Raw genomic sequence first — 26,191 nt, forward strand, 5'->3', positions numbered from 1 at the left:
ATCCAGCAACAGCTAAACACATGCTTCCTCAGCCTGGGAGTCTCATCTGTGCTTTCACTCCTCCTCAGTCACCATGGGATCAAGGCAGAGATCCACACAACTAGATGACGGGATGGCACCTCACCCTGCTGTTCGCTGATTCATACATATCTCCTTCCACTTTCCGTGCATATGCCACCAGATTCTCCATGCGCCGATCCTTCAGTGCTGCAGGGTCAGGAGTAGGAAATATGGCTTGGACTCTGAGGGGGGGGGAAAAAATATTAAAAAAATGCATGGAAGTGATTAGGACATCCCCACACCAGCACTAACCCCAGTGGTTTGAACACAAAGTAGTAAATCTTCTGACAGACTGCAGCACTGCTACTGCTCCCAGGGTACACCGGCCCCATGTAGATGGCTTGAGTACAGAGTGGGAAACTTCCAATACAACAACTCCAAATCAGCAGATGTAGCTCTATCTTTTGGGCTTCTGCATTCTGTTCTCATGCATCCTGACAAAATTCACTCCCTGGCCCTCTAGTTTTGCAAGTCAGGCTTCCTTCTGCCCCCTAAATACACCTCAGGGGCAGCAACTCACCTAACAGGAGATTGTTTTCACATTAGCTACTCACAATTTATGAACAAGGTGGTTTCGGAGATCCTGAGTAATGTCTTCATGCCACTGCTTTCGAATTCCAGTATTGGATGGTTGAGCTGTTGGCATAGCTCCCAAACTGGCAACATTGGCGCTTTCAGTCATCATGGGGCTTCAAAAACAGAGCAAGAATTGAGGGCAAAAGTCTAGCCCAAGCTTAGTCATCTTACAGTCACAGCCTCTTTTAGAATAATGTTAGGACAAAGTGCTAGTTCAGCCATTCCCTAATCAATGGACAAACTCTGCAGAAATAGCTGCACAGACACCAAAACAACGCCACGAAAGAGTACATGCTGTTCTATCCAAGGATTTGGAAAACTGCAACAAAAGCTACAAAATCCAAAGGGAGAGATAGCCATCAATGGCATTTACCCCACTGTTTATGCAAGAAGTGCCATGAGATCAAAATAAAATCACTGGGGTACAAAGAATTCAACTTACTTTTGAGAATTCATGGTTGAATGCAACATTGAGTCAGGCAGCAAATTAGGGGGTTGAACCCCTACTCCTCCATTCACTCCCATTGGATTAGCACCTAGAAAACAAAAAAATACAGAATAAATGAAGCACCCATTTACCGTACAAAATCAGTAATTGCTCAGCAATAACAAGGGTCTAGACTTTCAAGTACTTGGACTTTTGTGAAGGAATTTACCTGTTGCTCTCTTTAACCTCTTGTTGCAAACATTATATCCCGGAGTCCTTTCTGTGAGTCTCTAACTAAAGATCTAGCGTTATCGACCACTTCTGCATTTTTGTTTAGAAGCAGCTGGGGTTTTTTGTCATTCAGGGGCTTAGGATATATATATTCACTAAGGCTTCAAGAATTTAAAACATCAGTTACCACCTACATGTGACAAGGTCCCCCTCTCACCCACTCCATACTTAATGATCCTACAACTAACTCCTATGCTTGTAAGAACGAAAATCTGACAATCCTTTGCAGGAAAAACCTCTACTAATTTGTTATGTGACAAAATCTGATTTTCTGAACCACACCAGATCTTAATCACCATTAAAAAAAGGCCCATTTTCTTCACACACTACAGTTAAGTCTCAAATAGCACAGAAAAATGCAGCATACTTGTGTCTGGAACTTCCAAACAGATCACTTTTTGAAGCTGCAAGTAGCATGAAAGCCATTACCAGGCTTCACATGTATTTAGGACATCTGAATCCTACAGAATCTTTATTTCAAGCCAAATTACACACTGTATATGTGAGAAATCCACTGAAATTAAGTATACCAAGCCTAATACATACCTCTAACATCACAACCAAGTACTTAACAGATTTTTTCATACAGCTGCCTCCAAGTCTCCCTTCCCTTAGTCCCTTTCTTCTCCTTCCCAAACTCACTTTGCCATCTGAGAGCATGCTGGTATGCAAGACAACTGTCAACCCTTACCTTAAGTCTCCCTTTTCAACTGCCAACACCCACCATTTGTTTGAGCCACTTAGAACTGCATCTTTTCACATTGCAGTCCTCACCAAATCCTGCTGTTTCTCTCAAACCAGCCCTGTTGTTCTGTAGGCCTGTCTCACCTGTTGTAATTCCTGTCTCACCTGTTGTAATTCCTTTTCCTGCTCCTTATAAGGAAATAACAGTCAAAGCCCTACACTCTCCATGCTTGTCCTTTCTACATTAAGCTGTAGTTCTTCCTTCCCCAAGAGCTTTCTGCAATCCCATTTCATTGGATTTTCTAAATAGTTCTACAGGGAATACCTGCTAAGATTGCATAGAACTGTCTATAAATAATTACATGCATAAAAAAAATTGAACCATTTTGCTTCAGAAAAATGAATCACATTCCTTACAACCTTTGAAGACCCTCACTATAACATTTTGGAGCTTCTAGAAATTCACCTATTTGTAAAACACTCTTAATGCACAGTAGAAAACTGTATTATTTTAATCCAACTGTTTTCAGACTAAGCTCTCAGGACCATTCCCCTCCCCTTCTTTTTTAAAAAAGGTTTTTACACATTGGAAGCCAAAGTTTTAGCAGTACACAAGTCACACACAAACTATGATGGCCAGTCATCTCATTAACAAGTCTAGTCTACCTGACAGCCTTTTCCTGAGTAACTCAGGAGTAGCATTCCTTTTGGTGCAGAAACACACATCAAAATGCAGCCTGCAACCAACTGCTTCTTTCCTCTGCAATCTCTTATTCCAAGAGATTGAACAAGCTTGTCATGAGGCACATAGGCAGGATCACTGCAAAGCTATAAAAGTTTGTGATAAATCACTGTGAGCTCATCTTTCATCTTTTCTGTTAAAAAAGCCACATCTACTTATGCAATTCAAGCAAATAGCGAGCAGTGAGGAAAAAATCCTGTGATGTAATCTCAAACTATCAAACTTAGATTTGATGGTTAAAGGTGACTTAATTGGAACCTGGCTATCACTGGTGTCAAATAAACTGCACTTCAAATTAAAATTCTTATCCAGACTTTCATAATGCTGCAATAAGCCATCCAGACAATTTACAGTTACATGAAACCACATGACAAGATTCAGGGAGAGTGCCAGTTATCTCCTATTTTTCATTTTTAAAACAAATATTACATGTCTGAGATACAAATGTAAAAGCTGCGTTCTGAGTGACAAGGAAGTACACTTGAATCCTGGCATTCCAATGTATGCATATCCAATTAAAAACTCCCCAATAGCCCAAAACTTACATTACTGTGCAATTATAAAGCTACACAAAATAAAAAAAAAAGTGCCTTGGAAAATTGGTTCTGAAAAAAAAAATATAATTTTTCCAAAGAAACTACTTTTTCCAGAGAACTTGTTTTCCAGGTGAAGGCACCTGGCCCTCTGAATGTTCCTGTTCCACTGAGTAGCTTACTATCTCAAGTGTAAAATATCGCAAAAGCCATACCTTTCGCAAATTAGCTAGCAGTACTAAGCTAGTAGGTTAAGGAAATTTGCATTAGATGTAGCATGGGAAAGTTGCTGGTAGTTTGCATTTTAACACTAACAGATAAACTTACTCATAGGATTCATAGGGCGCAGACCCTGAGGTGACTGTCCCTGTTGCTGATTCTTCACTTGAGCCTGGGGCTGTGTCTGCATCTGGTTCCCTTGATAGGTCAGTCCGAGGGCTGCGTAGGCTCTCTCGATGGAGCTGGGGTCTATCTGACTGGTAGTGTTTATGCTGGGTGTTGTCTGCTGCCCCACGCCCACAGAGCCCGTATTTGCAAGTCCAACCGCAGCTCCGCCCAGCAGCGCTGGAAGAGACACACCAAGTCAATAAGGACAGCAGAAGGTAGCCAAAGAGGTCTATGAGTACGGAGAAACACAGAGCACACTGGCTGCTCAGAACCAAAACATCTGCTTCCAGAAGCCTGCAGTGAATGGTCTAGATCTGGAAAACCTGGCCCATGAAACAGAGAGACAAGTTTTGACACAACCAGCCGGTCCAACAACATGCTGTTTTCCCTTTGTGCTACTCAGAGGAAACCCAACTCAAGTATTTAGGACACATCTCTTTGCTTCAAACCGAAAACAGAGGCACACCATGTCAGAGAGACATGTCAGAAGGGTACATACCCCCACCAGCAGCCACTGCAATGCCTCTTTTTTTTTTTTTTTTAAATTTTCTTTAACCAAGAAATATCTAGGCTCACATATAGTCATGAGAAGACCCCATAAGAACATTAAAGAAATGAGAGAGAAAAACCACATAGGTAACACAACGGTAAAAATCTTGCCAAACTTTTTGGCAGGGAACTCAAGGGGACACAAAGAGAAGGGGCAAGTTACATCTGATACAAACAAAGAATAAAGACAGAACCAAATATCAGGGCTGAAATGACACAAAATGTGTGTGTGTGCGCACATCTGTCTCCAGAAACCATCCAGCTGGAAGAAGTGCTAGTGAAGAGCCAATCATTTGGTTGAGAGAGTTATGAATTGTTCCCCTTACCACTGGAAAACTTTCATAAACACTACCTATCAGAGCCAGAAAAATACTCGGGGACTAAAACAAGAGGAAAATTTCGTATTACATGTTCCCAGGTTTGAAAGCATAACCACTACCACATGGGTGCAAGGAAGTTTAACTCCCAACATGCATTTTATGGTTTATTCAATACACAGAATTCCTCAATAGACTTACATTGCTGATTTCTTTTGTCCCCAGCATTTTTGAGAGGCAAACATACAGGACAGTCATGTCTTGTACAATTCTTCCAGTGCGAGATGATTTGTCGGGAAGACGCGCAATGTGCCACTGAGAAAGAGAGGGAATGAAAAACTTTTAGAAACTACTGCCAGTATCTCCACATGGTCAACACAAACTGGGTAGGGAGCAACATTTTCTCTCAGAGCACACATCTGTATCAACACAGGTCAGTAAAGTATTGCTTGAAATAGTTCAGCACTAACTAGCTCTGAAAATGTAGTTAGATTTTTTCAAGTACTATTGGCTCAACTAAAGCTTACTTGAAAGCTCAGTGTGATACACCCAAGACTATGCCTCCTTGGCTTAAAGGGTAATGCCATATAGCTCAGGCATCAGACAGACTGTACCACCCAAATGAAATGTCAAACAGCTGGCACAATCCAGATGAGCCTAGGCTACCAAAAAGGTAGCCTACATTTTAGTTAGCTACTAGAACAGAGAGGTTGCCAGTGCCAGAAGCAGCCAAATTCATGGCTAGTTATTGCTCAAGATTCATCTCTTCAGCTTAAGGGAGACAGGTAGACTCCTACTTGCAGATCCTGTCTTTAAAAGCAGACAGGTAAGTCAACAAAATTCTATTTCCCAAGCCACCCACTAGTTCATCTCTTTCTAGGAGCCCTTTTCCTTCTTCAAATGTTGAACCTATCCATATAACCACTCCTGCACTTACCCTGGCAAGATTTGCCAGCCTGACAGTGTGTCATGTGGTTCAAGACATTCTTCATGGTTCGGCAATGAGGGAGGTTGCACTGTCGCACCTCCCCGTTGGCCTGTTCTCGACGCTGGCACTTGTGAGCGTGTAAGAGGAGAACCAGTTGCTGCTGAATGAGTTTGCGTTTTTCTGGATCTGCTGTTGGCGCTCCAGACCCCATTCCTTGAGAAGCTGCTGGTCCCATCCCAGCTTGCTGAACCTGGGGAGCCTGCTGCTGGCCCTGGAGAAGGTGAAGAAGAAATTCCCAGAAGTAAATCTATTTTTGAAAATAATTCGTTTAGTAAGCAAACAGCAATGCAAGAAAGAGTCCAAGAAGAGAGAAGCAACAACTACATTCTATGATCAAGGAAATAGCCCACCTATCTGTAGTTCTGGAAGACTCATTAAATATACCCCTTAGCAACAGTGCTGGCAATTCTCTTGCCAACCACAATTTCCTTCCCATATCGCTCTATTAGTCCTAGCCCTGGCCTTATCAATGGCTAGCAGAACTTTGCACGTGCTCACAGGTTAATTTGCAGTGCTAGAACAACCAGAAAATATTAACAGCACTATGATCTCAAATCTCCTCCTCATTTTGGAGGCTAAAAAGTTGTACCCACAATTATTGCATTAATGGAAGAAAGCACATTTTAGAGTGACTTGTTTTCCTCTATTGCAGTACAAGGTGTCTTGATTTGACTGTTCCTAGAAAAGGAGAATGAAAGGGAAGTCCTGGGAACCTTTTAACCTTTTTCCATTGTCAAACTCACACACAGGCATTCAAAACAAGCATCTCCTAGTCTCTGCTAGAGATGAAGCACAACCTCACGATAATACACACCACAGAACTAACATCAGGTATGGCAACATCTGGTATGCCTTCTCTGCTTCTGTTTATTTCTTTAGTACTCTTTGTATTTCTTTCAGGTGACATTTGAGGAGTATTCAGCAAAGAAGAACAGCTCAGGGACTCTATGTTGCTTGTACCATTTCATTTCAACAGACTTCAGCTTCCAACAGATTCTTCCTAGAGGTTTTAGAGGATGTTTCGGGAGACGTCCAGATCTTTAGACGTCATCTACCTGTATTCCTAAACCCCAGTTCTCCTGTAGCTCTTAAGTACTAGTACTAACCTTTCATTCTACAGGGAGACTTCACCAATTAGTCAGGCCCTAAGGGTTTGTATATGTTCCAATATGACCATAACTGTCTTGTTTGCAGCCTGTTGTTCTAGACAACAGCTGAGATAGCAGCAACTTTTCATTCCTAGGTTCAGCTGGGTACCAGTTCAGCTTCAAGTTATATGCTCTGCACTGAACACAAACCTGACAGCTGCAGTTCTGAACAGATTTTGGCTGCTTTTTTATTGGTTCATACAGCCAAGTGGTTTTGCTAGACTTCCAATGTTTCATGTTCAACTTAAAGAAACACTAAATAAATCTCATAGGATTGAGTTCTTTTTAGTTTAAAGGTACTAAAGTTAACTGGAAATGGTTTTTCAGCAACAGTTACTAAGATAAAGAGACTGACCCTCCCAGGGGGTGTGTGGGAGTGAAATTTGAGGCAAGGAGAAACATAAGCTATATTCAGAAATGTGAATGTTTCCTAAATTAAAAAAAAATATATACATAGGGGTGGGAAAACCCACAGGACATGTTGCATGTCATACCTCTAACCAATTTAAGCTCTGAAAATAATGAGGCATCAGTGTTAAGCTCAAGCTAGGGAATCCAATGTTAAGGCATGTGGTGAGGCACTGGCATTTATAAGCTTGGGCCATCCACTTTTCCCACCACTCTTACTTCCCCTTTCCTTAAGTCCTGATGCAATAAGAGTGTGGAGGGAAAAGGGGAAGGCATCAGGGCTACTACAGTTGCCAGGGAACCTCCAGCAACAGGACTGTTGTGTGTGTTCATGTAATTCACAACAAGAAAAAAACACGAGTGGGGCCTCCAAGCCCTATCGTAGGGAATACCTGCCTGAGAAGAGACACTCCTCTCTCCCAAAAGCATCAGTGAGTACAAGCAGGAAAAAATCCTGCAGACAGAGCTACTCTGAGGAGAAGGGTTACAACAGACCAACCACAAAAGAGATGGGAGAGGAGAGCAGAGGTGTCCAAACAGGTGACAAAGCTGACTTTAGTTAAGGAGCTCCATTTCATTTTCCCTGTTAGCAAGGTTTGAAGGGCCAAGAGTGGAGATGCAGCTTATCAACACAGAAAGCACAACTCAGCCCTCTCCTTCATATCAGTCTTCTTATGAGTTGAAGCAAGTGCACCCTGTGGGGATTCAGAGCACGTACTCACACTTGGTATGACAGCTGCAAAAAACACAACATGGCAAGACGAGAGCACATTGCTCCCCTTTGATCTACTGCAATGTTTTCTGGAGACACCTTTCATTCTACTTACCATGTTAGGCATTCCTGCCCCAGGAACTTGCTTCTTGTCCATTGGAAACTGTGGTAAGCTATTCTGCAGTCCAGCTTTATTCTGCATCTGAGGCCCAAGTCCACTGGCTCCAATCTGCTGCCCAGTATTTTGACTATATGGCTGGCCATATGGACTGGGATTGCTCATCATTCCCATCTAGAAATTAAAATGGTAAGACAGCTTAAGTTCACAATGTAAAAGGCAAATTAATACTTCAGAGAAGCAAGAGTGATCATAACCATGAACGAGCTGCAAAGCAATACAGATCTACATGCTTCCCCTGCTTCATGTTCATGTATTCACTCATCACATAACATTAACAGAAAGTTCCTATAAATACGACGAAGCCAACTTACCAGCCTTTGAGGTCAGACCGGACAAAATTGGCCTGATTATTTCTTTAGAAAATATTTGGTTCAACAGATTTCTTATTTCAGCTTTCTGAAACACAAATTTGCACCATGGACTACACGACCCAAGTCTGGAAGCTTTCTCCTCCCTGCACTTGTGCAGACTCCAAATGGAGATGAATACCATATTCGTTCATATCAGCAGAGTTCATCCCAAAAACATCCTACCCAACTGCTAGCACTCCCACAGCTCCTCTCCAGATAGCCATAACAATACATGCCTGCATTATCGGTACCCAAACATTTTCAATTTAAGAATACACCATAGTCACAGGTTAGCACCTCACACAGTCACAGTAACTAGTTTGCAGTGAGTAGTACTAGAGGTCAAAGGAGATGGTAGACAGGAACTCTGCAAACAAAACAGATCTACTGAACCATTCATTCACAGGGGAAATAGATTCATGTTTCATACAAGCCTTATGCATATTCAACAGCTTTAGCAAACTAGAATATACTATTTGTTGCCTCGGAATGCCCTAGAACCTAAAGGAAAAGGAGCAATCTTGCCAATTAAGTTGTTTGTCCTCTGACATTTTTTTTCCATTTCTTGCATTCTTATCTATTTTTTCATGGGAAATCTGGCTTTCTAGGACCAAAACAACTAGCCATAGAGGACCAGAAAAACTGGAGATTTTTACTCAGATTATCAAGATCTTACCATTACTCAGGCAGGATCTTCAAGGAGACACAACTTCTAATAACAGAGGCACAAAAATACTTTAAAGAGCTGTATTGTTTCAACTCACATTAGCATTTGACTAGACAATGTCCAGTCTCCTCAATATCTTTTGGTTCAAAGCATTTTCCTGCATCCAAAAAAGTGCATAGTAGCTCCTATGGTAAGTTTGTTTCCAATTACTGCTACATTGATTCTCAAAGCATCCTCCCTTGCTTCTACTCCTTACCAAGCTTCTCCAACCCGTATAGAGAAGTAACAAGCAACATGCCCTGAGATTACCTGTGATTAGTTACACTTTCCTTTTTCAGGCTGTAACAACCTCCAATCTAGTATAATAGCCTTCAGGTTGCAGTTACAAAATAAAGCAGGATCAAACTCAAGCTACAGGAGAAGGAATACAAAATTCACTGTAGAACCTGCCACTTTAGACATCTGATATGCACAAGTGAATTCACTTGAGGACAGCCCCCCTCCTCCACACATCAGCAATAACCATAATCACACAGCAGTAATTCATTAGAGAGCAATGAAAAGAATCTCTACACATACCAGAAAAACAAACTATGCAATGATCAGGCAGAATTAAAAAGCCTTCCTTTCCTCTATCTTTTTCCTCTGCTGTGTCTCAACTGCAATGAACACACATATGGTGACCAATGAAGCAGCTGCTGCCAAAAACAGAACAGGTAAGACTCAAACCCTCCCTTCCTCTCCCTCAGAAGAAGAGTAAGATCTTACGTGCAAACTGAGCAGAAGGGAAAAAAGAAAAGAATAAGGAGTCAGCAAACACACGTTCAGAAATATTTCCCATCATCACTGTTGTCTCAAATTGAGCAACATGTTCAAGGCTTAGTGAGAACTATTTCCTTAAGAAAACAAGTCATGTTTTCCTGTAAGATAGCTTGATCCCTTAGGCTCCAGAAAGGGTTTTGAAAACAGGTACATCTCCCAAACCATAAATTTCTAAGCAAAGTTTTCAAGTTCATTAACAATGATAACTACCAAAGTCACCTGACAGCTGAGAGTATACTAAAGCATAGACTACACTGGCCATCACTATCACCGACTCCATTTGACTTCTATAACTTATGCTGCTATTTGCCTTTAAAAAAACCCCACCAAAACCAAAAAACCAAAACCCAAACCAAACAACTCAGAATTAAAGGCTGAAGGCACATTTTCACACCTTGATGTCACAGAGAGAAATCAAGATGCCTAACTCAGACAACTTTAGATTTCACATATTGATACCAAAGGATTCAGAATAACTGTGGCCTGATGAGCCAACTTTGTCCTGACTGCAGGGGAAGAAACCAAATCTAGACTTAGAAAAAGCTACATCACTTTTGCTATGTCACCTAAAAGAGCTTCCTAATGAAACTCAGGGATGAGGCTGCACCATGCCAATCAACATTTGTATTTGCAACAAAGCTGCACACAAATTTTATGTGAAGCATCTGACTTTTTCAAATGTACTAATCAAGTTGCTGCAGCACAAAGATCTCTGATGTTTTCTCAAGCATTAGCCACTGGTACTGTCTGGGGTGCAAGATCAGCCCCCTCAAACAGGGCTGCCTCCATGGCAGAAACACAGGGTTCCACTCTCCCTCCACCTTGCTGTACCAAGGCACCTGGCAGTAGAACGCTTCATGCCCAGCTCAGCCTAGCTGCTTCTGACAGTGGTAATTCCAGCTTACAAGAGAGGCAAACACCAGAGAAGCCTAGGCCAGGTTGGAAGTCAAGCATGCCAAACTGACTCCAAAAACCATACATTCAAGCGACACCTAAGAAGGATGCTAAAAAACAAATGCCTCAATGTCTCCTGGAACAAATCAACTGCCATTATTTGGTCCAGGTGAGACTGACACCTGCCATATCCACAGAGGAACCTCACAGCAATGGCCCCCAGTCCTGCCACCACAGACCCACTAACCTGAAACCAACCAACTGCACACAACCCTAGATTGAGTCAAGAGAAGGGTCATTTGGGAGATTCTTCACCTGGCACAAGGTGACCTTGTGACCCTGCAGAAGAAGCAGGAGCATGCTCATGTCATTTGCTGTGACATGTTGAGAAACATGAATAAAAGAAAACAAACAGGAAGAAATGCATGGCCTAGTGACTACAGAAGGAAGATCAAAATAATCCTGTATAATTTTATCAGTAGGAAACAACCAGAAAGACTAATATACAGTTTCTCATCACATTAATGATCTGTTGGGAAGGGTAAATAAACAATCCAGTGCAGAAGAACCAGCCAAAGAAAGGTGGTGTTAGCGCCACTGTATCAGACAGAAGTACAAGGCTTCATCTGCAACACCATGCAAAAATAGAGATGGTTGAAATACAGTTATAAGTCAGAGAGTCCAACCTCTACTCACTCTTCCTGGCCACCATCTCCTTTCACTGCTTTTCCTATTACTCTTCATACCCATCTGAAGTTTTTCTTCCTCTCCTCACAGCTTCAACTTACTTTCATCTCATATGCAAGAACTTGCACAAAAGGAAGAGCAGACAGAAATCCAATTCACAGTAAAGAGGAAGAAAACAAGAAAGATCATAAAATGTGGCTAATAGAAGGCAAAGGTAATCTCAGATGGTTCTACCTTCTACCTACACAGTGGAAACAACTTGACTTTCCTGCCTCTCATGGAAGGAGGTCTCTCATCATGGATAATGTGAGTTCAGGAAACGTTCCCAAGCTCATGCAGTATCGGATAGATTGGGGGAGTATCTGAGCAGCCTTAAGAAGAATAACTACAAAAGTGGAGGAAATCCCCCAAGGTTTTGTTCTAATGCCATGGAACACATGTATTTTCAGTTCAGAAAATGGTCAAGTAACTCTGCTTCTAGTTTTACTGTTGATACCACAAAGTACAAATTTAGGAGGAACACCTGTTACAACTATGCACATAGACACTACAAATATTCTACCTTTGTCTTTGTAAAGTATTGCCATTGAATCTTCTTAACAGAGGTTAAACTGATAAAGCCAAATGTATCCATTATAATAGCAGAGAACTCTGTACATACTCAAACAGTGAGCCAAATGGCAAAGAATTACTACTGAAACTCCAAACATTTCAAGTGAAATACTCACGTAGCAGAGGTAGCAGTAATGCCCTTACTAATCTGAACTGCCTTCACTTCCACTTCATTACTGGAGTTAGGGAAACATGTCTTGAAGCAGTGGGAAGTGAGATCTAAGTGACCTGAGGGTCAGGTGAACTTTGTCACTTTGTGCTATGACATAAATGCATACATCAACTTATACACAAAATAACCTCCTCCCCTAATAAGAGGCTGGACAGTAAGACCCTAACTTGGCACTCTCAACAGAACCCAGTGGAACAATAAAATGAAGATTTTGACTAGACACAATTCCAAATGAAGAATGGTTCAAAACAGGAAACATGAATTTTTTTTTTTTAGCAAATTCAAGCTCTATAATAAGTTATCTGCTTATATTTGAGTCAATCAAATCTGTAAATCTATCTAGTGAAACAAAAAGCCTGAAAAATGAATAGACGCTGAAAGAATCCAAGCCTTATAAACAAATTCCAAAACACTATTTCAAGAGTAATAGGCATGTCTGTTGTCCTCTTAACTTGCTCAAAACCAGAGAAAACATATAAAACCACACAGAAAACAAAAAACTATTCAAGCAAAACTTGTTACAATTCCTTTCCTCTCCAAACTTGTAACACTTCCTTTCAGGGTAGACTTTCACAGGCATTTTTAAACTGGTACTGTCACCAAAGCAGGATTCACACCCTCCTCTGACTGGCAAGATCAACTCCTCTAAAAAATCCTCTCCCTAATTCAGAGATACTAGTTTTTCAACGGATAAATGTAAACTGGACACAAAAAACAATTCAAATTAAAACTTTTTTTTTTTTTTTAATGACCACATGAGTTTCAATTCAAGTCTGGATTAGTTCTTCAACACAGCCTGTCATCCAACTGGCACAGCGATGGCATCCAAAGGGACTGCTTACATCAGACATAAAACTATGGCATTAAACCACAGGACGTAAGGCATCAGATTATGACAGTACAAGTTTATTTGTACAAATCTATTGTTTACATTGACATTTGGGATTTCAAGTCCTAAAAAGTAACATGCACAACTAGTTGGGAAGCTGGGAAGTGCATGACTAAAACACAAAGCAAGTGTTCCACTCTATTGCTAGTCAATGTTTTGGGAAGAGAGGAAGAAAACTCTTCAGTAACTCCCCAGGATAACAGAACAAAGTTGAGATGTAACCAATTTCGCTTTCCAAATTAACTCACCACTTGGAGCTCATCTTTACTATTAGAAGAGCATAACATTCTCCCTTACAATTAGTTAACATGATGCAAACCTAAGCTATTCCTCCATCCAACCCATTGCACAAAACACCACTGTTTCGCTGAGAGAGAAGTCAGAGGCAACTCTCCCATCACCTGAAAGGGCTGACTTTGGCAAGCTAACATGGTGAAGTTGAACAATCATAACCAAAGCATCTGGTCTGGTTTTCTCCCTCCTACTGAAGGAGAGCTTCTGGATAATGCACATTTTTTGCAGCAATGAAGCAAACCTACAGAAGTTATCACACAAACCCCCACATTAACAGCAACACAGTACTAAATTTACCAATTAGAAAAACTGGCTTTTAAAAACAACTTAAGGTCCTCTGTTTTCATCTATTTTTGAAGATTTGTAGGTGGGAAAACCAAAAAGCAGATAGGTGGAGAGATAAAACGGTCAGACATTGCTGTTGTCAGACTTTGCTAACTCCACTGTATGAAGTGAAACACAGGCTCCCTGCCAACAACCAAACTGATTGAAGACGTTCTGGAATTTCAGCCTCCATTTCAGACTGTTCTTTCTCATCTGGCAGTTTCAACTCCTTTATGAAGGCTGTACCCACTATACTTACACAAAAAGTCTCAGGACTTTTTTATGAGCAATTAAAGAATTCTTCAGTATTTTTAATCAGTCTGGGACTACAAACTAAAAACCAGAAGTTATCATGTATTTGGTCTGAATATTCCCCAAAGCACAAAATGTTCTTACTTTAGATGTACAGCACATTTTGGAATTTAAGTAAGGGAGGAAGACAATTTAATTTTAGACTACATCAGCCAAAAGCTTGGTTTTATGTCCTTTCCTTACTTCTAGATAAATAAGTTTATTACAGTGCATAACCCTACTTTAGCTCTGATAAGTAAGGATTAAGAAGTTGCATTTCATCCAAACACCCACTATATCAATTTTTGACCTCTGAATACAGTTTTCTGAAGATCAATTTTTTTTTTTTTACAGCCAAGGAATAATGAATATTATATAATTCCAATACAAGAATACTTTTAAGTAGCTACACATTTCTTACCACCATAAGCTGCATATAAATTTTCTACTATAGTAATCAAGCTTTGCAACAACTTTCCTATCATGCAAAAATATCTGAAATGATGAGACCACAAAATCAACTCATTACTGAACATGTATGTAGAGATGCACACCAGAACTGTAGTTAGCAGCACATTGAGCTTAAGCAAACAGTTAAGATCAAAGAACTTCATAATTAACGTTCACAAGACACTAAAGGTATTAATACACAGCGTAACTTATGTCTCAAATACATTTATAGATTGTTATTTATCATGCCTAGCCCTCCAAGTGGACTGATTTTAGGCATTCTAAGACAGATTTAGGTATTGCAGAGCATCTTAGAAAAACTCTCCCCTCCTTAGCCAAGAAACATAAAATACCCACCTAAAGTGAACTGAAACATTTAAGTATTTTCTAGGCTTTTAATCAAAACACTAAAAACTGGAGAATAAATACTCAAGTGGCTACTACTTTAAGACAGCTAATTGTGCATGACAAAAATTAAATTTAGGCACCTTTTTGTCATTTAAACCACTAGAGTCTTCTCTTGTCTTTTCAGTGACTCATGATAACTTTCTTCTGATCTCCTGAATTACAAAAGCACATTTATTTCCCTCTCCAGTATAAAAAGATTTTTTTTTCAGCTTTCTGGTTTGCTCTCCTATAGACAAAGGAATTGTGAATATTAAAACTAGAACTGAGTCAGATTAACAGTCTTAAGAACTTAACATTTATCTTCAGGTGTTTACACAAGCATTCATTCTCCACCATTAACTCAAATACCTATTCTTTAACAAGGCCAATGTAAGTCTTGGCACATACAGTGAGTGCATCAGTCCATTCAAACCTGTATGTGCCTCTTAGCATATGCCACAGCATAAACACTCAGCTGATCTTGGACAACAAATACTTCCATTGACTGTCACACAGAAAAAAGCACCACAACATCCTGATGGATTCCCACGACACTCGCAATACCAGCATCACATCAGATGGGAAAATACAGTTGTGGACAAAGCATAAAACAGAATAAAATACAATCAAGTTACTTTTCAATGTTGTTGATAATCTATACTGCCACAAGATTTCTAAAATGGGCTTTTTAATCTAGCCATAGTCTTGCTTGTTGTGCAAGATTCAATTCTCACTTCGTATGACTGTCACAAATTCCACTTTAGCAGCATATAAACTATTTACCCCATGATACAGGATTCTTAAAGGAAAAAAAACAACCTATAGAACCCATACTGCAGAGGAATAAATTTTACAAAATAAAGTCAACAATGATAAGGAAGATAATAAAATTTAGCTCATCTTACCTTGTTCATGGCCCCAGGCTGTGGCCCTCTCAGTCCAGCCTGCCCTCCCATCTGTGGAGAGCCTTGTTGCAGTGTCTCAGCCAGCAAGTTACCGGCAGTACCCATTCCTGGGTTTGGGTACGGCATATTGGGCCGCCCTCTGCCTGCTCCAATTGAACCGTTCATGACTTGCCCCTGCATCATCCCCTGTCCGTTGCCTGCTGCCAACATCCCAGGATTCATGCCAGCATTCATCCCTGTGTTCATTCCCATGCCAGGCTGGTTAACTGGACTGTTTACTGTTGGCATCATTCCTGCTGTGGATTGGGCAGAAGGACCCTGGTTTGGTCCACTTGCACTCATCGCCATATTGGGAGAAGTCAACCCAGCCTGTGCCATGGGGCTTTTCACCATGCTGTTTAACATTCCCATTCCAGGACTATTTTGTTGGGTTTGACTGGCCATGCCCTGGCCAGGGCCACCAACCCCCATGTTCAGATTTGGGGAGCCACCAGCCCGTAGAAGTTCAGACAGCTGCTTGTGTTTAGAGGCAGCATCTTGTGCCAAGCCAAGGCTGGTCTGCAGCTGATTAATGTCACCACCATTGGTGAGTCCCAGTTCTGTGGAGCTGATCAGTTCATCTGGCAAGTCATGTTCCAGATCAAAGAGCGATCCAAAATCTGAAAAACAAAACCGATTGTATATGAGGTCAGAGCAATAGTGTCTTGAAGGAATATCTGTTCATTAGATTCTATTTTTTAATTTCAAGTAACTAGCAAAACTCAACTTTTTATGTTTGAGCAAAATTCCCCTATCAGTCGTTACTGAAAACTATCCAGTTTGTCTGGATAAAAGTAATTTCTAAACTTTACAGAGTCTAAACTAGAGAAGACCATTCTACGTCACTCTCCTAGAATTTGTGCCAAAAGATCACTGGCTATCAGACTATGCTCTCTCACCTTGGGAAATTTGTGAAAAAAATATATTAAAATCTCTCAGAGTTGACCAATGGAATTAGACAACAATTACTACAAAGAATTAACAGATTGATGGGAAAGTATTGTCTTTATAATTTTTAACTTTCCCTGAACTCTGTCATTTTCAGAACAGCCATAAGTAATACAGCAATATAGTTTCAAAAAAAAGTTTACTATTTATAGAATAATTAATAGAGGTTTGGTTTTGGGGTTTTAGGTTGTTTTGGGGTTTTTTGTTGGGTAGCTGTTGGCTTTTTTTTATTCTTCCATATCCAGTCATTACCAGCACTGATTGCCAAATTTCACTGAACTTCACCGGACAACCAGTACCTTCCCACAACACTGTGGGAAAACAAAGCGGCTCTCCCGGCCACAGGAAAAAACACTAGGATGAAAAATCAAATTCCCACCTCAAGAGCCTATGCAAACCAATCCCCAAGGTAACCAAAGGGTGAAAGAATGCTATTTGGAATATATACATAAGACACAAGAACATCCCATAGCACCCAGAATCAATTTGCTCAAGAAAACAAGAAGGTGTTATGCATACAGAAGTAGTACACGCCTTGGTCTGTACATTTAACCTATGGAAGTTAAAATAAAAATAACTTAGAAAGCTTATGGTGAGTTGAAGGTAACTTCCCTCTCCAAGCGAGAGAGGAGCTGTCGAGGAGAGGTGCTGTGCTGGACTTTGTTCTTCCCAGCAAGGAGGCCCTGGTGAGGAATATGAAACTCAAGGGCAGCCTTGGCTGCAATGACCAGAAATGGTGGAGCTCAAGATCCTTAGGGCAGCAAGGAGGGAGCACAGCAAGCTCAATACTCTAGACTTCAGGAAAGCAGACTCTGGTCTCTTCAAGGAATCTTCTTGTTAGAGTACTATGAGATAAAGCCTTGGAGGGAAGAGGGGCCCCAGAAAGCTGGTTAATATTCAAGGATTGCTTCCTCCAAGCTCAGGAGCAATACATCCCAACAAAGAGGCAGTCAGGCAAAAACACCAGCAGGCCTGCATGGATGAAAAAGGAGCTCCTGGACAAACTCACGTACAAAAAGGAAGCTTACAGAGGGTGGAAGCAAGGACAGGTACTCTGGGAGGAATATTGAGAAACTGTTTGAGCAGCCAGGAATCATGTAAGGAAACCTAAAGCCCTGATAGAATTAAATCTGACCAAGGATGTCAAGACCAACAAGAAAAACTTCTATATGCATGTGGGTGATAAAAGGACAGCGAGGGAAAATACAGACCCTCTCCAGAAGGAAATGGGGAACCTGGTTACCTGGGATATAGAGAAGAATGAGGTACTAATTTTTAAATAGAGAAATAAGGAAGACTCAGGGAATTACAGGCCAGTTAGTCTCACCTCTGTGCTCAGCAAGATCATGGAGCAGATCCTCCTAGGAACTATGCTAAGGCACATGGAAAATAAAGAAGTGATTAGTGACAGCCAACAGGGTTTCACTAAGGGCAAATCATGCCAGACAAATTCAGTAGCCTTCTACAACTGGGTTATGGCATTGACGGATGAGGAAAGACCAAATGACATCATCTACCTGGACTTGTGCAAAGCATTTGACACTGTCCCACATGACATCCTTGTCTCTAAACTGAAGAGACATGGATTTGATGGACAGACCACTCACTGGGTAAGAAATTGGCTGCACGGTCACTCTCAAAGAGATGTGGTCAACAGCTCGATACCTAAGTGGAGACCAGTGACAAGTGGTGTTCCTCAGGGATCAGTATCGGGATTGGCACTGTTTAAAGTCTTTGACAGCAACACAGATCAGGTGTGCCCTCAGCAAACTGGCTGACAGTACCAAGCTGTGTGGTGCAGTTGACACACTGGAGGGAAGGGATGCCATCCAGAGGGACCTTGACAAACTTGAGAGGTAGGTCCATGGGAGCCTCATGAAGTTCAACAAGACCATGAGCAAGTGCTGGACATGGGTCGCAGCAATCCCAAGCACAAATACAGCCTGTGTGGAGAATGCACTGAGAGCAGCCCTGAGGAGAAAGACTTGGGGTGTTGGTCTACTTTGCTCTCATGCAAGCCCACCTGCAGTACTACATCCAGGTCTGAGGTCCCCAATATACGGAGGACATGGACCTGTTGGAGCGCATCCAAAGGAGGACCACAAAGATGATCAGGGGGCTGGAGCACCTCTCCTATGAAGACAGAGTTGGGGTTGTTCAGTCTGGAGAAAAGAAGGCTCCAGAAAGACCTTATAGCACCTTTCACTACCTAAAGGGGCTACGCAAGAGCTGGAGAGGGACTTTTTACAAGTACATGTAGTGATAGGACAAGGGGGAACGGCTTCAAACTGAAAGAGACTAGCCAGAGGTTAGATGTAGCAAGAAGTTCTTCACTGTGAGGGTGGTGAGGCACAGGAACAGGTTGCTCAGAAAAGCTGTTGATGCCCCACACCCCTGGAACTGTTCAAGGCCAGGTTGGATGGGGTTTTGAGCAATATGGTCTAGTGGAAGGTGTCCCTGCCCATGGCAGGGGGGTTGGAACGAGATGATCTTTAAGGTTGTGTCCAACCCAAACCATTCTGTCATTCTGTGAAAAGGTGAGGCACGACTAGGCTGTAAAACAATGTTTGAAATTTGAGAACACCTACTAAGAGTAATTTTTTTGATCTTAACTATTGGAATATTTCAGCACCACTTTGCCACAAAGGTCATTTCATGGATGCTCTGTCGAAGGTGTTACACTGCATTTTCAAAAACTTCAATCTAAGCAATAACCTAAAATACTACTCATCTCAGCAACTGCATTTAAAAGGCCATGTCAATTGCAGGGAATTTCTGAGAGGCTGGCAAGATGGCTTGGTCCAAATATTAGCAGAAAAAGACTACAGTTGAACAGTAGTAAGTCAGAAAAGCTCATGAGTGTTACAAATTTGTTTAAAATGTTTCACACAATACCATACCCAAACTGCCAAACTCCTGTAGCAAGAGTCTCTACAACTTTCCAACTGTTATCACAGATAAGATCATGACTTTCAGAATTCTGAAAATATCATAGAAGATTGGCAAGAATGCAGGCATACCACAACTGAGATTTTATAACTCCATTTATACACTCTACATTGCTACAAAGTACCAGAGACAGAATGAAAGTTTCCACTAAAGAACTGTTTTAAACTATTAAAATCAGTTAGGCCACTCTTTATTAACATAAATCTTGTGCTAGAAGTTATGCTTTGCAAAGCACACTAAGGACTGATCTTTCATTTGCATGACTGGTATTTTTGAAGATTCAGAAGTGAAAGAACAATGAGGAGAATAAAGCTTTGCTCAAGTTCTTTCATTTAAAATTACTAATTTAGAGTCGTGTGTCAGTAGACTTATCTCAAAACACACCATACACACACACCGCCCCACTGTTCCCCCCGAAAAACAAACAAAACCAAAGACAACATACAATGTTCAGTGTTAGGTTAAAAAGTAAATATTGATGAACATGGGAAGAGTTACAGTGGAAGAGACCCTCAAACTTAGAGATCAGGGAAATGGAGAAAGCAATCAGAAAAAATGATGACAGCTTAACACAGTTTAAACAGGCATCTTAAGAAGCCTGTTAGGACACCTCGAACAGGCAAATGTTGATTACTATATCCAGAAAACACTCTGGCTAATAACCTGACAAATAGTCCATAAGTGAGGAAAGAGTAGAAGATACAATCACGAGTCCACAAGGTAGTCTGTTGTCCTTAATGATGAACAAACAAAGCTGAAAACAAAAGTTGAGTGTCTGGAAAGAACATGAGCCAGCACAAACCCTGCACCTACAATACAACCATCATGGCAGCAGACAGCCACCTCCCATCAGCACCCACACAGCTCAAAGGCCAGTTTTGTGACTGCTTGTAGCAGGGGAAAGAACTTCTGCTCTTGAAAAGACACAACTTCCAGGACAGGGTGAGTCCCAAACCAAAAATCTTCACCTTTCCTGAGATCAGACCATTGTATATTAAACCCTTCACAAAACCACCTGGATAGTAATCAGTAAGTGTCTAAATATGAAGAACTAATTCATTTTTCAAACCACTGCATAGTAGTTTCTCAGAAAGATTCATTTAGATGATTTCAGATATAACACTGCAAAGGGACAGGGCAATTCTTGTTCTGAGAGACAAAGATTCGCTCATCTTTATTCACAAGAAAATAATAATCTGCTTCTCTGAAGATCTCACTCTTCTTGAAATTCTCCCTCTTCATAAATGAGAAGATAATTCCAGCTTTAAGGCTTACTAGCCATTACCAACTGGAGCATCCAGGTACAAGCGACCTGAGCTCCTTGGCCTGGTAAGCCTGTGACAGTCAGTGAACAGGAAGAAAAATGTCAAAAACACAAAATGGTTTTTTTTTATTCATGTCTCAACACAAGACATCACCAGTTACACTAAAAAAAACCCTCACCCCCAACCTGAATGGTTGTGAAATAATCCAAATTGGATTAGTTCTTTACATCAAAAATTTTAATATGTTCTTTCCATATAAGACTAACTTGTTAGAATTTTTAATCTTAGAGAATATATGACAGAAGATTCATCATAAAAGAACAGTATCAGCTACAAGCCAAAACTGTAAGTAGTTAAGTACCAAGAATGCAACATTCTGGTGTGAGTTTGCCCTTTTTAGAAGTCTTTTCCAAAAAACAAAACTTCAAAGTCTTCTTTAGACAGCAGATAAACAACAAAACTAGAATAAACTTTCAGTTGTCTGGTCAGCTATGAAAATTACATTTTTAGTCAACTGCTGAGAGGCAGAATTTTCAGATACAGGACTGAAACACAAACAGTCTCAAAAGACCATAAATATCAATAAGACCTTGTGTACATCTAACAACAGTTGCGGTCTATTTCAGTCTTCGAGGTTGAACGGGTACCCTAAAGGCCACTGTAGAGTTCTACCTACGACCAATCCAAAAACCGACAAGGCTGGGCCAGACAGGTCACAGCCTATGTGAAAATAACAGCACATACACACACACAAGAGCCAAAGGCATAGCTTAACCCAGTGGTGATAAATATCCACAGAACTGATTGACTTTCCGGTACACTGAGCCCACTGCTAGCCTTGCAGTGTTTCATTAAGGACACACACAGATTTCTCACTAACAAAATAAAGCCTGTGGGAAGGCAAAAGAGGAAGATTAGTTAGTCCTGCAAAGGTTTGTCTACCTGACTCAATCTCTAGAAATCTTGGGGTATAATCAGACACCGAAAAATTGGAATGTAACAAAACAGACAATACCTGGCCTAACAGCTCAAAAACATCCAGTCACACACTGGCAGTAAGTGGTAGAGCTAGATCTTGATCTCAGTAGAGTAACATAGTGATTCCCCATTATGCTATTTATGGTTTTATTAGTGTATTTCTTCCCACAAGTAACAAGAACATACAGAATAGATTGCTACTGCCACCTAAGAGTCAAAGAAAAGAAAACAAAAGCACCTCCAAAACCCAACATCTAAGTAGTAGATCAAAAAGTCTTAACCTGAGGTAGTCTCAACATGCAAGGGCATATTCCTTTTAGGAACTGTACCACTACTGAACACTTAAGCAGGTTTTTTTTTTTTTTTTGTAATGTCAAGAAACTGGCCTGACTTGCCCTGACTACATTAGATCTCTAGTGAGAAAGTGGGTCAGAAAAGACAGTAGAAGGAGCAGGTCCACTTCTTTCAATGGTAGTCCAGTTAGACTGGATTAAGTAATATGAACTGTGCCCTAAACTGTGAGAAAGCAACTTCAAAAATCAGTGTATTGACTTCCATTGTATACTATGGATTGTTTTCTTGATTTTGGGTCCTACACCTAAGAAGTAGGCCTTTGACAATGTCTAATGTGCAACATGCAAGGAAACTGCCAGCCTGGGTTGAAAACCCACCTGGCACCAAAATGGACTTTAAACTAATACATATGCAGAGTGTGCAACCAAAGTCCTTAAGTCAACAAGGCTTCAGTGCCTTATCAAGTGATCAATTTTCAAATTAGTTATTTCAGGTTAATTTTACTGCAAGAGCACACGGCAGCACCAGTGATGTAACTGCTCTCCAAGCATGCAAGGCAAAGTAGAGATTTCTGACAAGGCTTATAAAGCAAGGAAAATATATCAACACTAACTACCTAGCAAAGAAATCAACACAAAGGTTCAGGTGGCACATACTAGTTTCTTTTGCATGATTTCTAGCCTACAGTCAGGATTCAGTAATTTCCTCATGTTTGGATTAAGAGAGATCTTTATTCACCTTTCAGAATAAAACAGGAATTTCTATCAATATAGAGACTATCTGGTTCTAGCAAATAGGTTGCAGTGAACAAAACCTGTTTCCTAGGAACTTGCCCACATGCAACAAAATAGCAACACTTTACTCTTATGACTCCACATTTGAGCATTCAGTCTGGAGAAGAGTGGGTATAATCTGAAGAAACAGTATCATGTGCGAACAGTGACACCTCCAGAACCCTGCACGGCAGATATGTCAGACAACTACTGACTCCAGAGCTTACCTAGTTTCTGACCTTACAGAAGTAGGAAATTTTACAGTTCCTGTCCCTGCATCCCACTTATTATATTATATTCTGAACAGAGACATATCAAATTAGAAAGCTGTTGAACGGGCACCTTTTTGCACAAATGTTTCTGGAGCCCAGAAACCTATCATCAGTGGATCAAATTATATCACAGTCATTGTGTTCACAATGAAAAAAGTGAACAAGCCTTAATACAGGACACTGAATACAAAGCATGCATGTGACAGGATTGACAGGAGCCACAGACAAGTTGGACCACACAGAAAACATGATACCTTTGCTGTTCTTTCAGACAAAGAATAACAATAAGGTGCTGAGGTCAGTATCTTCTCTGCATGGTGATACAAAAGCTATCCAGAACTCAAAAGGGCCTAGATGTAACAGAGAAAGCACCCAGAGAATACAACCAGTATTCCAGAGAAATCAACCACTCAAGCTTGCAGTCAAGCACCAGCATTACAGCCCTAAAATGTACTGTCTGACATGTCCACAAAAAACCCCCAGAACTCAAAACATAAAACCAAAAAAGGCAGAACAAGATAAGGAGACACAACCTCAAAGGATAATCCTTAAGTACCCATGAAAATGCAGACGCAAAGGTGAAGCACAGACTTGAAACTAAGTGCTAATAAAGTCATCAATTCCCAAGGCCTCTGCAATGCCAGAAAATTAAGCTTGATTCAGGCAGTTTTATAAGGGAAGTTAAAACAAAAACAAAAAAACCCCAACCAAACAAAACCCCACATGTCCAAGAAAGAAGTTAAAACTCTAAGAGTCTCTCACACCAACCTGGGTAGGAACTTTGCTATACAGTGTTTTGGAGGTCAGATTTATTCTTACCATTAAAGAGGTGGCTTTTCATGTAGATCCTCTATGAAGCCACAATTATCCAATGGCAACACAAGCTCTCCCTAACTTAACTATGCTTTCCCTAACTTAAAATGTAGAATTAATTTAAATTAATCTATTAAATTGATTAAAAATGAAGGGACATCAATATCTTCATGAGGGGAAGCAGAGGGGCAGGTACCAATCTCTCCACTCTCATGACCAGCATCAGGACTCAAGGAAACAGCATGAAGCTGAGTCAGGGGAAGCTTAGGTTAGATATCAGGAAAAGGTTTTTCACCCAGAGGGTGGCAGAGCAATGGAACAGGCTCCCCAGGGAAGTGGTCACAGCACTGAGCCTGACAGAGTTCAAGAAGCATTTGGACAATACTCTCAGGCACATGGCGTGACTCTTGGGATGACCTGCACAGGGCCAGGAGTGTGACTTGATGATCCTGATGGGTCATTTCCAGCTCAGCATATTATATGAAATAAGATGAAATTTTGACACTTTAATTCCAAAATGCTCAAGTCACACAGTTACTTTCCTTGGGAACATGTTGCTTCTTGCATAAATTTCATTGGGTTACCTTTAGTCAAAAGTCTCTAAGTATTCTTATTCCAAACACTATCCTGTGTATGCCATTGAAATTCCCATGAGACCACCTTAAGTTGCCTATCACTGGTCTGTGGCACTGTTTAACAGTAAGAATGGCATTTCAGCTGTGGGGCTGATAAATTGTGGGTGACCATGCCCACAAGTCTGGAAAGCTAGAGAAGCCCTGCTGGTCTGCTGTGCTCGTGGACAAAAAATGGGTACGTGCAGATAGGAAGGGAACACCCTTACGGGCATGAACACAATGAATCAGTTTCATTTCTGAAGTCATTACATACCAGCTTCAAGAAAAGAGTAAAGTTCATTCCATTGTCAAATTAACAACTACTTTGAAATGATGCAACATGCATATACAATTACCAAAAAGTCAGTTTTCTGAGTACTACCGACTTGAGTTCATTCAACATTACTCCGGAGTAAAAGCAAAGCGCAATGCTGAAGTTATGTACAAAAAAATATACAAGAAACAAAAAAACAATAAGTCAGCAGATCAGACTTCATTATCTTAAACCAGTAATTCCCGAGATTTCCTGAAATTATATCCAGGAATATATAAAAGGCAGTTTAGCTTCAGCAAAATTTCTACCGAGCAAGCCGTACACCACCATTTTGCCAGAATTTTACTTTTTAATATAATTCTGAAAAAAAAAAAAAAAAAAAACTCTGAAAATGAAATTTTAGTTCATTAACAGTGAGAGTTTGTAACAATCTCACTTAAAAAGAGAAAAACTACCTACTTACTGGTATTTAGGAGTTCTACAAAGCAAGAAATAGTAAATCATGATTCTGCAAACAAACAGATACCTTTAAAACTCTAGTGAAATGCAACAAAAGGTGCAGTACAGAGGTGTTTCACACCATCAAATGGAAAAAAGCAAAATCTTTATCTGCCCCGTCTCACAACAACAAATAACAGAAAATAACCTGCACTGGTTTTGAAGGTCCTATACCCAACTTGCACTTTTTAACGAAAATCCTAGGTTGAACCATGATTTTATGTCCTTGCTGTTCCTGTAAACACACCTGATATCATCAACTGAACCACAAGTTACTATGATTTGAGTTCACACTGTTGTCAGATATGTCACTTACTCTTCAGGGAGAGGATATCTGCCGTTCAACTTCTACTTGAAGTTCTACAAATTCAGTGCACCCACTGAAGTTTTTTGTCAGGCATACCACCATATGCAGAGACAGATGTATTTTACTTCAGCCTGCTGCTACAGTTTAAGTAAAGACAGAAAAGCTAAATCCTGGGAGGACAGGTGTGCATTGTTTATTTGTCAATGAAATCTACACAGCAAAATTACTCCACTCATCAAATAATAAATCCAAATGACTTTGGGGCAAACCCTCTCAGAAGGAACACTAGTTCAGGTGATAAGAAAGGCTGAAGTAGTATCATTGCATTGTTGGAACAAGCACTGAAAGGCTGCTCCTGCTAAGGCAGCCAAGCAAGACACTAAGATGGCACAGTGGAGATGATCAAGTAGCCTACAGAGG

The 26,191-nt window shown here is 40.6% G+C and overlaps 1 protein-coding gene across 3 annotated transcripts in view; it reads right to left on the reverse strand.

Moving 5' to 3' along the window:
- EP300 (E1A binding protein p300) overlaps nt 1-26,191 on the reverse strand; it is a 62,033-nt gene that overhangs the window by 28,499 nt on the left and 7,343 nt on the right. For all 3 annotated transcript variants that reach the window (XM_027680150.1, XM_027680151.1, XM_027680152.1), the window contains 8 exons: nt 15,748-16,406; nt 7,938-8,114; nt 5,504-5,765; nt 4,768-4,881; nt 3,641-3,877; nt 1,079-1,172; nt 615-749; nt 125-242 (listed from right to left, as the gene is read on the reverse strand). In XM_027680150.1, coding sequence (XP_027535951.1) covers nt 125-242; nt 615-749; nt 1,079-1,172; nt 3,641-3,877; nt 4,768-4,881; nt 5,504-5,765; nt 7,938-8,114; nt 15,748-16,406 — 1,796 coding nt within the window. The remainder of the gene's footprint in view (nt 1-124; nt 243-614; nt 750-1,078; nt 1,173-3,640; nt 3,878-4,767; nt 4,882-5,503; nt 5,766-7,937; nt 8,115-15,747; nt 16,407-26,191) is intronic.

The sequence above is a fragment of the Neopelma chrysocephalum genome, unplaced genomic scaffold (assembly GCF_003984885.1).
Source record: "Neopelma chrysocephalum unplaced genomic scaffold, ASM398488v2 Primary Assembly neopelma1_59, whole genome shotgun sequence".
Taxonomy (NCBI): domain Eukaryota; kingdom Metazoa; phylum Chordata; class Aves; order Passeriformes; family Pipridae; genus Neopelma; species Neopelma chrysocephalum.